Source organism: Pipistrellus kuhlii, unplaced genomic scaffold (genome assembly GCF_014108245.1).
Source record: "Pipistrellus kuhlii isolate mPipKuh1 unplaced genomic scaffold, mPipKuh1.p scaffold_m20_p_33, whole genome shotgun sequence".
NCBI classification, from domain to species: Eukaryota; Metazoa; Chordata; class Mammalia; order Chiroptera; family Vespertilionidae; genus Pipistrellus; species Pipistrellus kuhlii.
Window position 1 is genome coordinate 4038295 of NW_023425533.1, and position 13890 is coordinate 4052184.

Here is a 13890-nt window from a genome sequence, read left to right on the forward strand (position 1 = left end):
GGAAACTCCATACTGTTTTCCACAATGGCTGTATCAGTCAGCATTCCCACCAGCAGTGCACAAGGGTTCTTCCCACCCAGCACCCATCCTCACCTGTACTTGTTTGTTGATATGTTGATGATAGCCATTCTGACAGGTGTGAGATGGTACCACATTGTCATTTTGATTTGCATTTTTTCAGATGATTAGTGACTTTGAGCATGTTTTCATATGCTTCTTGGCCTTCTGTATGTCTTTTTTTGAAAAGTATCTATTTGGGTCCATTGCCCATTTTCTGATTGGGTTGTTTTTCTTCCTTTTGTTAAGTTGTATGAGTTCATTGTAAATTTTGGAGATTAAACCCTTATTAGAGATAACATTGGCAAATATGTTCTCCTATGCAGTGGGCTTTCTTTTTTTTTTTTTTTTTTCTGTACAGAAGCTTTTTATTTTGATGTAGTCTCATTTGTGTATTTTCTCTTCAGTTTCTATTGCACTGTATTGGTGAAGATATTGCTTCAGTATATGTCTGAGATTTTGCTGTCTGTGGCTCCTCTAATATTTTTATGGTTTCCCAATGTACATTTATGTCCTTTATCCATTTTGAGTTTATTTTTGTGTGTAGTTTCATTTTTTGCATGTATCTGTCCAATTTTCTCAGTACAATTTATTGAAGAGACTGTCTTGACTCCATTATAGTTCATGCCTCTTTTTTCAGATATTAATTGAGCATAGTGATTTGGGTCGATTTCTGGGTTCTCTATTATATTTCATTGATCTATATGTCTATTCTTGTGCCAGTCCCAGGCAGTTTTGAGAGCAGTGACTTTGAAATATTGCTTGATATCTGGTATTGTGATTCCTCCTACTTTTTTTCTTCTTTCTTAAGATTGTTGTGGCTATTCGGGATCTTTTTTTAATTAGTATGCCAGATGAATTTTTGTAGAGTATGTTCTATGTCTTTGAAATATGCCATTTGTATTTTAATGGAGATTGCATTGAAACTATAGATTGCTTTGGGTAGTATAGACATTTTAATGATGTTGATTCTACCATCCATGAACACAGAATATTCTTCCAGTTGTTTATGACTTCCTCTATCACTTTTTTCAGGATACTATAATTTTTTTCACAGTACAGGTCCTTTACCTTCTTGGTTAAGTTTATTCCTAGGTATCTTAAATTTTTTGTTGTTGTTGCAATGATTAATAGGATTGTTTTCTTAATTTCTTTTTCTTGTGAGTTCATTATTGGTGTGTAAAAAAGCCATAGATTTCTGGGTGCTAATTTTGTATCTTGCTACATTTCCAAATTCATTTATTAGGTCTAGTAATTTTTTGGTTGAGTCTTTAGGGTTTTCTATGTACAATATCATGTCATCTGCAACTGGTGCTAATTTTACTTCATCTTTTACAATTTGGATGCCTTTTATTTCTTCTTCTTGTCCCATCATTATGGCCAGCATTTCCAGTTCTATGTTGATCAGGAGTGGTGAAAGTGGACATCCCTGTCTGATTCCTGTTCTTAGGGGAAATGGATTTAGTTTTTGCCCAGTGAGTATTATGTTGGTTGTAGGTTTGTCATATAAGTCTTTTATTATGTTGAGGTATCATCCTTTTATTCACATTTTCTAAGAGATTTTATCAGGAAAGGGTATTGGATTTTGTCCAATGACTTTTCTGAATCAAATTATATGATTATGTGATTTTTGTGTCTCAATTTGTTGATGTAATGTATCACGTTTATTAAATTGCGGATACTGTACTAGCCTTGCATCCCTGGAATAAATCCCACTTGATTACGGTGTATAATTTTTCTAATGTAATGATGAATCCAATTTGCTAGAATTTTATTGAGGATTTTAGCATCCATGTTCATCAGGGGTATTTGCCTGTAATTCCCTTTCTCATCTTGTAAGAGATTAGGGTAGAAAGAGCTTGGAAGGGTGTCTTCCTCTTCACTTTTTTTTGAATAGTCTGAGAAGGATAAGTTTTAGTTCTTTTTTGAATACTTAGTAAAACTCCCCTGTAAAGCTGTCCAGTCCAGGGCTTTTATTTGCTGTAAGTTTTTTTTATTACTGTTTCAATTCCATCAGGTTTTTTGTATTCTTCCAGATTGAGTTTTAGGAGCTGTATTTTTCTAGGAATATGTCCATTACATCAAGGTTGTTCAGTTTTTTGGAGTAGAGTTGTTCATAGTATTTTTTTCACAGTCCTTTTTTTTTCTCCTCATTTTCTTCTCTCTCTTTTTTTAAATTTAACAAATCTTTATTGTTCAGATTATTACAATTGCCCTCTCCCCCATAGATCCCCTCCACTCAGTTCCCATCCCACCCTCTTCCCTTACCTCCACCACTGTCTTCATCCATATGTGTACTATTTTTGTCCTTTTTCTTCCCACACCCCACAGCCCTTTTCCCCTGAGAATTGTCAGTCCACTGCCTTTCTATGCCCCTGATTTTATTCTATTCACCAATTTATTCTATTCATCAGATTTTTTATTCACTTGGTTTTTAGATTCACTTATTGATAGATATGTATTTCTTGTTCATAATTTTTATCTTTACCTTTTTCTTCTTCCTTTTTTTTTAAAGAATACCTTTCAGCATTTCATATAATACTGGCTTGGTGTTGATAAACTCCTTTAGCTTTTTCTTATCTGTGAAGCTCTTTACGTGAACTTCCATTCTGAATGATATCTTTGCTGGGTAGAGAAATCTTGGTTGTAGGTTCTTGCTATTCATAACTTTGAATATTTCTTGTCACTCCCTCTGGCCTGCATAGTTTCTGTTGAGAAATCAGCTGACAATTGTATGGGTGCTCCCTTGTAGGTAGTTAACTGCTTTTCTCTTGCTGCTTTCAGTATTCTCTCTTTGTCTCTTGCTCTTGGCATTTTAATTATGATGTGTCTTGGTGTGGTTCTCTTTGGATTCCTTTTGTTTGGGTTCTGTGTGCTTTCTGAACTTATAAGTCTATTTATTTCACCAGGTGGGGGAAGTTTTTGGTCATTATTTTATCAAATAGGTTTTCAGTATCTTGCTCTCTCTCTCTCCTCTGGCACCCCCATAATTTGGATGTTAGTATGCTTGAGGTTGTCCCAGAAGCTCCTTACACTATCTTCAAATTTTTAGATTCTTTTTTCTTTTTGCTTATATGGTTGAGTGTTTTTTGCTTCTTTGTTTTTCAAATCTTTGACTTGATTCTTGTGGTCCTCTAGTCTGCTGTTAGGTCTCTGTTTAATAATCTTTATTTCAGTCAGTGTATGTTTAATTTCTAGTTGGTGCTTTTTCATATCCTCAAGGGTCTCATTAAATTTATCAGTCTTTTCTAGGAAATTCTTGGAAAGCCTTATAATCGTGGTTTTGAACTTTATATACAATCATTTGTTTTCCTCCATTTCTTTCTTTTGTGATCTGTTTCTTTGTCTCCACATTTTTGCTGCTTCCCTGAGTTGGTAGGGTAGCTTTGTGTGCTAGGTGTCCTATAGGGCCCAGTGGTTTAGCCTCTCCAGTTACCTGAGGTGGACACTCTTGGTTCACCCCTTTGTGAACTATGTGCACAGCCTTGTTACAGTAGTTAAGTCTTGTCTGTTGTTGGTATCCCTGGGAGGAATTGACCTCCAGGAAAATTGGTTGTGAGGATCAGCTGTATCTGTGATTGGAGAAGTTCTTTGCTGGTGACACTTTTATGAGACTAGATTTGCAAAATTGCAAAAGCCTGGATGTGCTCAGCTTGAATGAGGCTGTGTCTCAGGTTGGATCAGACAGCCTTGGCTTCCCATCAGCCTTGCCCTATGAGGCCCCTGGGTCTCAGTGTTCCTCAGTAATCATTGCAGCACCTCTGAGAGAAAGCTGCCCTCAAGTTCCACCTGCTGCCGGACAGTCCAGTTTCTCCTTGAATGAGTCTGGGTTCCCAGAGTCTTGCCCAGAACTGGAGTTCAGCACAGTAGAGAGCTTCTGTCTCCTTCCTGCTTGAGAAAGCCAGCCACACACTCAGCAGTCAGTCTTCTCTCTGTACGTGCATCTCCAGACCTCTGCTTTCTGCAGCTACCCTGAGTCTCAGTGTGCTTTTCTCTTTTCCTGGCAGTCCAGATTCCCCCATATGAATCTGGATCTCCAGGGTCTCGCTCGGAACTGGAGTTCAGCGCAGTTAGGAGCTTCTGTCTCTCTCCCGCTTGAGAAAGCCAGCCATGCACTCAGCCACCAGTCCTCTCCATGCTTGTGTCTTCCTACCTCTGCCTTCTGCAGCTCCTCTGCATCTCAGTGTGCTTTTTTCTTTTCTTCTAGTTGTAGAATTTCCACTCAGCCAGCTTTCCTGTGGTTCTGGATGATGTCCATTTTGTCTTTTAATTGTAGTTTTGAAATTGTTGTGTGAGGCCACCATCTTGGTTTCTCTCCTCACAATTCCTTTTTATGTCTGTGAGGTTGGTTGTTACTTCACCTTTTTCATTTCTGATTTTATTTTATTTGGTTTCTCTCTCTTTGTTTCTTAGTGAGCCTGGTTAGAGATTCATTAATCTTGTTTATATTTTCAAAGAACCAGCTCGTGGTTTTATTGATCTTTTGTATTGTTTTTATTTATTTGCTTCTTTGTTTTTGTGGGTTTTGTTGTTGTTGTTGTTTTTGGTCTCTGTGTCATTTATTTCTGTTCTGATCTTTATTATTTCCTTCCTTCTGCTTACTTTGGGATTTTCTTGATGCTCTCTTTCTAATTCTTTAAGTTTCAGGGTTAGATCATTTGTTTCCATTTTTTCTTGATTTTTGAGGTAGGCCTGTAGAGCTATGAATTTCCTTCTCAGGACTACTTTCACTGGGTCTAATTTGGATTGTTGTGTTTTCATTGTCATTTGTTTCCAGGATGCTTTTTGTTTCTTCTTTCATCTCTTTGGTAACCCAATCATTGTTTAATAGCATGCTACTTAGCCTCCAAGTGTTTGACTTTTTATTGTTTTTATTGTAGTTGATTTCTAATTTCATGCCATTGTGATCTGAGAAGATGCTTGACATGATTTCAATCTTCTTGAATTTGAAGAGACTTTGCCTGTGTCCTAATATGTGATATATCTTTTAAAAAGTCCTGTGTTCACTTGAGAAGAATGTATATTCTGTGGATTTGGGGTGAAATGTTCTATAGATGTCAATTAAGTCCATCTGATCTAGTGAGTCAATTAGGATATCTGTTTTTTTTGATGATTTTTTTGTTTGTTTGTTTAGAAGATTTATCCAGTGTTGTGAACGGGATATTAAATTCCTCTACTATGATTGTATTGCTGTCAATCTCTTCCTTGATATCTTCCAGGTGTTTTTTCCCCCCAATGTATTTGGATGCTCCTGTATTGGGTGCATATATGTTTTACAGAATTACTATATCCTCTTGTTGAGTTGCTTCCTTTAGTAGTATGAAGTGGCCTGGCCCTCCTTATCTCTTGTTACAGCCTTCACTTTGAGGTCTTTTTTGTCAGATGTAAGTATGGCTACCACTCATTTTTTAAGTGAATTCTAAGAATATCATAATTGAATTCCTTGAACATGATAATAAAGACACATTCTAAAGACAAGTATAAGTTAATTTTAGTTGAATGCTGTTTTAGATTATTTTCACCTTTGCTCTGCTCCTTTAATTAAGCTTTTTAGTTGATGTCCCATGATATCAATACCTAAAAAGTTTTTTAAATAGAATAGTGAATTGCAGCTCAGTAGCTAATTCTGTACTTTCTTTGAAAATTGTTATATCTTAAATCCAATAGGAAACCTTAAAAAGGCCATGTCTTGCCCAACCTGTTTGGCTCAGTGGATAGAGCATTGGCCTGTGGACTGAAGGGTCCTGGGTTCTATTCTGGTCAGGGCATGTGCAGGAGGCAACCAATGGATGTATTTCTCTCACATTGATATTTCTCTCTGTTTTTTCCCTCTCTCTTCCACTCTCTCTAAAAACCAATGGAAAAACATCCTTGAGTGAGGATTAAAAATAAAAAAGGCCATGTCTGTGTTTTACACAGATAGTTAAGTCAAAGCATTTATTAACTACTATAAAATAAAAATTGCATTATGTAAGTATGCACAGAGCAAGATTGTCTGTTATGTATATCTCTTGCAAGCAACATCATCTTGAATTCTCCATTATAAATGTGAGCATGCAAGTCTCTAATGTTCATTGTATAGATGATTTTTAAAATTTTCATATATTATTGTCTGCCTTTAAATAATTCCTAATGAAAATTGACACTGGATAAATATCTGATCAGTGTCTAAACTTTGGCTTCTCAAAATACAAATATATTATCAATGTAAAGTCAGAGGTATTTGGGTTTAAATGTTTGTTCCCATTTTATAGTACTAATCTATAGTAGTTATTCAAATGTCACTTTGTGATGACCAGTTTGCTTTTCACTCATTTATTTATTCACTCAACAAATATTTATAAACTATTCTGCTAGACACTGGGGGGACACCAAGATAAGATACATTCCTATCCTTCAATGGTTAAGTATTTGGAAATATTTTGCTTTGTTTAAATATAAATCTCAGTTCAGATATCCAGGCAGTAAACCAGATCATATAAAAATATTTTCATTCTCTTAAGAGTCTAAATAAGTTACACAGTTTCTATTATTCAAAACTGTAGTATGTAAAGCCATACTACTAAGAACTAGATAGAAATGCAAGGATAGATGGATCATTCCAATGGCCACTAACTATCTTTTTAAAATTAATTTCTCTCTGGAGAGAGAAGTATATATTGTCATTGGAACTCATTCTTCAGCTGATTTATAGTTGTCTTTTACTACAGTGAAGCTACTACCACTGAACTTTGCTTTCTTTTTAAAATGAATATATTATAATTTGTAGAATAAGGGATAAAGCAAATCTAACTGTAGCACAACTTACATTGTTAACAACTTTAAAAAGATGGACTCTAAATGTTTCTGCACCTACTTTTTTGAGATATCAAATATTAAGGGCTACAGTAAAATACCTCATGATTTCATTAGTTAAGGTGAAAGGAGGTGGTTCTCCTATCCCAGATATCTGGAATAAAATAAAAGTCACATAAAATTTCTTCTTCAGCTTCTGTAAATGTGTCATAAATACTTTTAATGAGTCCAGTGTCCTGAATTTAGGTCTTCAAATTGATAAAGAAGCAATTGATATTCAAGGTTTTTGTTTTCAAATACTAGTTCTTTTCTTTTTTTAAAATCTTCACCTGAGGATATTTTTCCATTGATTTTTAAAGAGAGAGCGGAAGAGCGAGGGAAAGATAGAAATATCAATGTAAGAGAAACACAGAAATTGGTTGTCTCCCTGCATGTGCCTCAACCAGGGTCCAGGCCAGGGAAAAGCCTGCAACTGAGGTATTTGCCCTGGACTAGAATCAAACCTGGGACCTTTCAGTTCACAGGCTGACACTCTAACAACTGAGCAAAACCAGATAGGGCCAAATACTAGTTTTTTATACAAGTATTCAATAAGTACTCTTAAAAATATCAAAATTCTTGCTGTTTTAGATCTTATACCTTGTAAAATAGCTTTTCTGTCCACTCTTTTATAGAGATATTTAATCATTCTCTATTGAGAATGTGAGGTAATAATTGTTTCATGCATTTAATTTTCTTCAGATACCAGCATGTGGCATGTACCAACCCTTTGCATAATTTACATTCATATCACTATGGCAGAATTATGGATGTCATATACCAGCAATGCATCTAAAGCATGGAGCTATCCAACAACAAGCCATCCACTGCAAAATAAACCCAGCAATCCCTCACTGAGACTTTTTGTTAATGCATAGTAGAAAGAACCAGAAACAAGCAGAGAGAAGCACTCTCATTGATCTGGTATTAAAATCATTCCAGGCCTTAGAGACTCAGCCTAAAGTTGTGTTAGCAGAATTCTTGTGGAACCATTCCAATTTCCAGATTTGTTTCAGCTAGCCACATCCCACATACACACAAGTATGGCTGTCAACAAATCTATCCAACCAACTTAAAGGTGGCAATGGTTCTATTTTTATATCTATAAATATAGCCTGAGACTATGTTTATATCATACAAAATGAGGTCAATTTAGAAAAAAAGAGGGGGGAATCAAAACCATTGCTTGGGTTTTTGAGGCCAAAAAACTATCATACTATTTGTTTCATTAGGCATACTTTTGATCCAGTACTTGTACTGTCTAAATATAAGTGTGTGTTTTTTGTTTGTTTCTAATGTTCTAATGGTATAACTTGCTTTCCTCATTGCCTTCTTAAAAGTGTTGTCTTCTTTATATCACTTTAGGAAGCTGATTCTATGTTTTTGTTTTGTTTCGTTTAGGAAATTGTTGCTGAACTTTCCCCATCCTGTGGATTGTAACAGTGCCAAAGCTTTCTATATCCTGGAAACTGAAACTCTTGAAGTCACTGTAACTTTGAAAAGAGAGTTGGATTTTGTTAATTTCTTCTGAAACTGCATCAGTAAGGGAGAAACATGACAAAATTGTCCTGATTAAAAAAAAAATTAAAAAATGGTTAATGTTTTCTCTTTTCTCTTTATTTTTCCAGCATACTTCAGGAAGGGACTTAATACAATTATACTACTACTAGAGGCTTAGTGAACAAAATTTGTACACTGGTTCCTAGCAGCTGGTGGTAGCCAGCTAGACACTCCCTCCCTTCCCCCAGCCACCTGTTGCTGTCAGGTCCTCCCTTCTTTCCCCTGGCCGGCACTGCCCCCTGATCAAACTCCCAGAAGAATTCCAGGTTGAGGGGACAATTTGCATACTACGCTTTTATTATATAGGATTCTGATCAATTACAGTAATTTCTGCTACTCTGGTAGAAAATATTGCTTTCTCATAGGTTAATGGTTATAGGTTAACCATTAGACTACTACATGGTCAATTAAATAATTGAGCTAAGACCATGAAATCAATGGTCTACTTATTTCAGTAGTCTTAAGAACTTAAGCCAATTAATTATACCACGATACAATCAATTGCATAGCAATTGGCCTTATTACCAGAAAAGTGTATTTGGCTGTCTTTTCATTGATCTGATTAAATGATTTAATGGTCTCTGTTTAGGTGCTCATTAGTGTTCTGGAATGCTGTATAATAAAAGCTTAATATCTTAAGTGTCCAGTCATCTGGTCGGCCATTCAACCAATCAAAGCATAATATGCTAATGATATGCTAAGGTCGCTCAACTGCTCATTATAACTTGCCCTGACCACCAGGGGGCAGATGGTCTGACAGGTAGGTTAGCTTGCTGCTGGGGTCCAGCAGATAGAGACTGATTGAGATGGGCTGGACATGCCCTGGAGCCCTCCTACAATCCCTCCCCAAGTGGATAACCTCCTGAATCCCTCCCTGGCCCAATCATGCACTGGTAGGGTCCCTCGGCCTGGCCTGCTCCATCTTGCAATCTCGGCTGAGGGACCTCTCCCCCAAGTGCACAGATTTTGTGCACTTGGCCTCTAGTATACAAATAACAAAGGATCATAAGTAGTTCATGTACCATGCTAACCACATGTTTTACTTGAATCAGAAATACTCTTGAGCACACAGTATTATTTGGCTTCATCAGTCCAGCTGTCCATGTTTGGTTCTAACTAGACTAAAATATTTTTCATTTTATGCACTAATTATTATCAATACCTTTTAGGATACCATGTTTACCTTTAGTAATTGAAATTTTTGAAATTTAAAAGGAATATAAAGAAAAATGTGATGCCTTTACAAATCTTATTCTCTCATTTCTATATACATTCTTAATTGGACATACCTATTTTTATGAATTTTGCCAATGTCCCCTAGCTCTTCTCTATTGCATTGTATAAGTTTACTTCAGAATTATTTATGAATAAATTATATTTTAAAGCTTGTGTGACTTGGCCTCACACATTATCATAGAACTGTGGTGTTACCTGGGAGTATATTTTGAAAGGAGATGAATAACTGAAAGATATTTATTCCTTCTATGTGAACTATTAAGGAACTAAATACTCAAGCAGATATATTTCACATTTAATTATATTGATAACTACCAAGCATCTAGTTTGTGACTAGATCAAATCAAAGGGGAAGGCTGAGATTTTAGAAAAAGTGGTTGTGTTGAAACACTAAGCTCCTGTAAAGAATTTGATATAGAAATTACCACCATGAGTTTCTTCTGAGTCGGTTGAGTTGAGGGTGGCTCGGTTGGTTGGAGTGTCATCATACACCAAAAGATTTATGGGTTCAGTTCCAAGTCAGGGCACATCCCTAAGTTGTGGGTTTGATACCCTCAGTCAGGTGCATATCAATGTTTCTCTCTCTCTCTCTCCCTTGCTCTCTCTTTAAAATCAGTTTAAAAAAAACATTTAAAAAAAGAGTTGAAGGTGGGATTAACTGAAAGGATGCTAGTATCTGAATTTAAATCCATGATTTTGCAGGATTGAAAGAGCCTCCTATTTCGCTATCTTAGCATCTTTTTTTAAAGGATGTATTTCAAGAATTTAAGATTACACCCTAAAATATAAAGTCTTGAACAAGCCTAAGCAGTAACCAATATTTTTCTTCTCTAGAGAAGCAACAATAAGTGGGAAAATGTATATTTTTTCTGTGTACTGGCTTAAATTACAGAAACCATTATTATTCAAGCTGAGTGAATGTGCATAAGTTGTCCCTGGAAGTGAAGATAAAATATATCCAGGCCAACTTGAATTGGGCTTTGGTTATGTGGTACTGTATCAATTATATAATGAAACAGAGCTTCAAGACAATGGAATGTGATGCGCTAATTGATACCCATCTACAAATCATCCTAGCTCACTATCTTTGCGTTCTTGGCCTCAGAAGTAACAACTTTGATGCCGATGTTGTTTTGTCTTTAAGCTAACTTATGGTATTTTTTTTCCTTTGTAAAAGAATAGCCTGCTAAAGCGAATGTTGGAAAAGAGAAGGCAAAAGGAAATTTATCTTGTCAGCACTTTTCAATGAAGGTTAGCTCTTAACAGAATGGGAAGTTAAAACCACAATTGTGGCATATCATTAGCCTTCTCCTTCCCAAACTTCTTTACCTCATTTTTTGGTACCATAATTTCTAGTAGAATTTGTGAAGATTCGATAATTTATTCATTCACTTATTTATGGATTCTTTCCACTGAGCACTATGTTAGGAACTGGCAATATAACAATAGCAAATTAGATATGATCTATCTTCACAGAGCAAACAGTTAAGCAAGGCCCTAATTGGTTTGGCTCAGTGGATAAGACTGTTGGCCTGCAGATGGAAGGGTTCCAGGTTTGATTCTGGTCAAGGGCATGTACTTAGGTTGCAGGTTCAATCCCCTGCTCTGGTTGAGACCAGTATGGGAGGCAACCAATCAATGTGTCTCTCTCATGTTGATGTTTCTCTCTCTCGTCTTTCCCCTTCATTCCACTCTCTCTACTAAATATCCTCAGGTGAGGATGAGGAACAACAACAAAAACCAGTTTAGCAAAGGAGACAAGCAATAACCAAGTAAGCACATAATCATATATTTTCAAGTTTATTGTTACTGCTGTGAAGGAAAAAAAAATAGGTACGTTAAGAATATCTATCAGAGAAACCAAGGGATAACAGAAAACACACACACACACACACACACACACACGCACACACACACAAACAAAAAACACACACACAAAACAAACAAACAAAAACAACAACAACAAAAAAACACCTTCCCTAAGGATTTAATACTTTGGCAGAAACATGAAGAAGACCTAGGATTTAGCCAGGCAAAGAGAGGGTTGGGGGGAAGAGAACAGTGGGGCTTCTAGGTGCCAGGGTAGCAATACGAATAATCAGACTGGCAAAAACTTGGACAGTTTATGGAAATGAAAGCCAGTGTGGTTGGAGCAGAGTGAACTTGGGGAGTGTGAGTGGAGGTAAGTCTGGAAATGTAGTCTGGAGCAATGTCATGTAGAACATTGCAGGCTAACATTTGGAAATTTGTATTTTATTCTTAGTGCTTTAGGGAAAAGAGTGTCTTGGGAGTCAAGAATGGAAATCGGGAGACCAGTTAGGAGACTACTGCAACAGCCCAGGCAAAGTATTATTGTACATGTTATCTTAAATAAAATGCCTTGTTAATTTTTTTCTAATTAAGAAAAAGTGCATGATTTCATACTCCAAGCAGGAAGTTCTAACAATACAGAAAAACTCTTTAAAAATAAAGCAAAGCCCTGGCTGGTGTAGCTCAGTTGTTTGGACATCCTCCAGTGCACCAAAAGGTTGCTGATTCTATTCTCGGTCAAGGCACATGCCTGGGTTGTGGGCTTGATCCCTGCTTGGGGGCATGCAGGAGGCAGCCAATCCATGTTTCGCTCTCACACAGATGTTTACCTCTCTCCCTCTCCCTTCCTCTCTCTCTAAAAATCAAGAAACACTCTTTAAAAGAAATAAAAATAAAGCAAAACTAAAAATCATTAAGACAAGAAACACCATTTTTAGTGGTTCTTTCCAACCTTTTTTCCTCCAATGCATAACACAGATACTATTTTTCTCCAAATAGGATGATATTACACCTACTGATTTCATAACATACTTTCTTTTAATTTCAAGTGTATTCTTTTAATTAACTTTTTGTTTCTGGGAATTCGAATTTTATTGCATTATGATAAAATAATGTGCTAAATGATATATGTATATTTTTAAAGAATGGGTTTTTGTAGTTATTGGGCACAGAATTCTACACATAAGGTGGGACAAAAGTAGGTTTACAGTTGTTTATATGGAAAACAAAACAATAATTAATAATTAATAATTAATACAAAATAAACTGTTTTGCATGCTCCCAACTGTAAACCTACTTTTACCCCACCCTGTATATTAATTCAAGTTTTTTTTTTTAAATAAAAATTGTGTCATTCCAATCTACATTTTTAATTTTTGTCTGCCTTTGCTATCAACATGGAGAGGTGTATTAAAACTTACCACTGATGATAGATTTATTAGTATCAACTTATAATTCTCTCTGTTTTTGCTTTATATAATTTGAGGCAATATGTTTAGTGTAAACAGATTTAGAATTGCTGTTTCTTTCTGGTGTACTGCTTCCTTTATCAGTATGCTGTGACACAATTTATCCCTAAAATACTTGTTGTTTTAAAGCAGGGGTGGTGAATGTTCAGCCCACAGGCCATATAAGGCCCATGAAATCATTTTGTCTGGCCCTGCCAAGGCATTAGGGGTGAGTTAATTAAATGCTTGACCATAGAGGATCCAAGATGGCTGCTCGGGTAGACATCTAACTGCAGCAGCACACAACAATTTCAATGGAATACAACTAAAATGTAGAGTGGACATCGCCCAGAGCTACAGGTAGTCGACTGACTGAAAATTCTACAACAAGAAGGAAAGAGAAAACCAGAAGGAAAATCAGAGGAGCTGAAAAAAAGCCTAAGATACGGAGGTATGCTGCTCGCCTGCACGCACGCGGGCGTGCGTGGAGAGGTCACAGCCGGAGAGGAGGAGAGGGCTGGGTGCTGCCTGGCGTTCCCTAGCAGGAAGGAAATAAAACCCCCAGCCTGGGCTGAACCCCCGAACTGGCAGCGCTGAGCCCCAGTTATGGGCCAGACCCTGGGGACCCAAGCTCAAGCAGAGGGAGACGGGGCTGTGAGGTGGAGTCCTGGGAGAGCAACGAAAGGCCGAGCCCCCGGAGTCGCGCACATTGCTTGCAAGGGAAGGAATGTTGACTCTGCTGCGGGATTGCCCTGGAGGGAAGGAAACAGGAGCCCCGGCACTGTTGGGCCCCAGTTTCAACTGCTCTGAACCCCAGTCCTAGGCCAGACCCTGGGGACCCAGGCTCAGGCAGGGGGACACGGGGCTGCGATGTGGAGTCCCAGGGGAGCAGTGAAAAGTGGAGCCCCCAGAGTCGCGCACACTGCGCGCAGAGGACAGTCTGTTG

At 37.1% G+C, this 13890-nt stretch overlaps 1 protein-coding gene across 1 annotated transcript in view; it reads left to right on the top strand.

Moving 5' to 3' along the window:
• The window catches only part of DNAAF6 (dynein axonemal assembly factor 6), a 79196-nt gene extending 70732 nt beyond the window's left edge, over nt 1-8464 (top strand). The window contains exon 7 of the mRNA XM_036460755.2: nt 8293-8464. Coding sequence (XP_036316648.1) covers nt 8293-8422 — 130 coding nt within the window. The 3' untranslated portion in view covers nt 8423-8464. The remainder of the gene's footprint in view (nt 1-8292) is intronic.
• The last annotated feature ends 5426 nt before the right edge of the window (nt 8465-13890 follow it).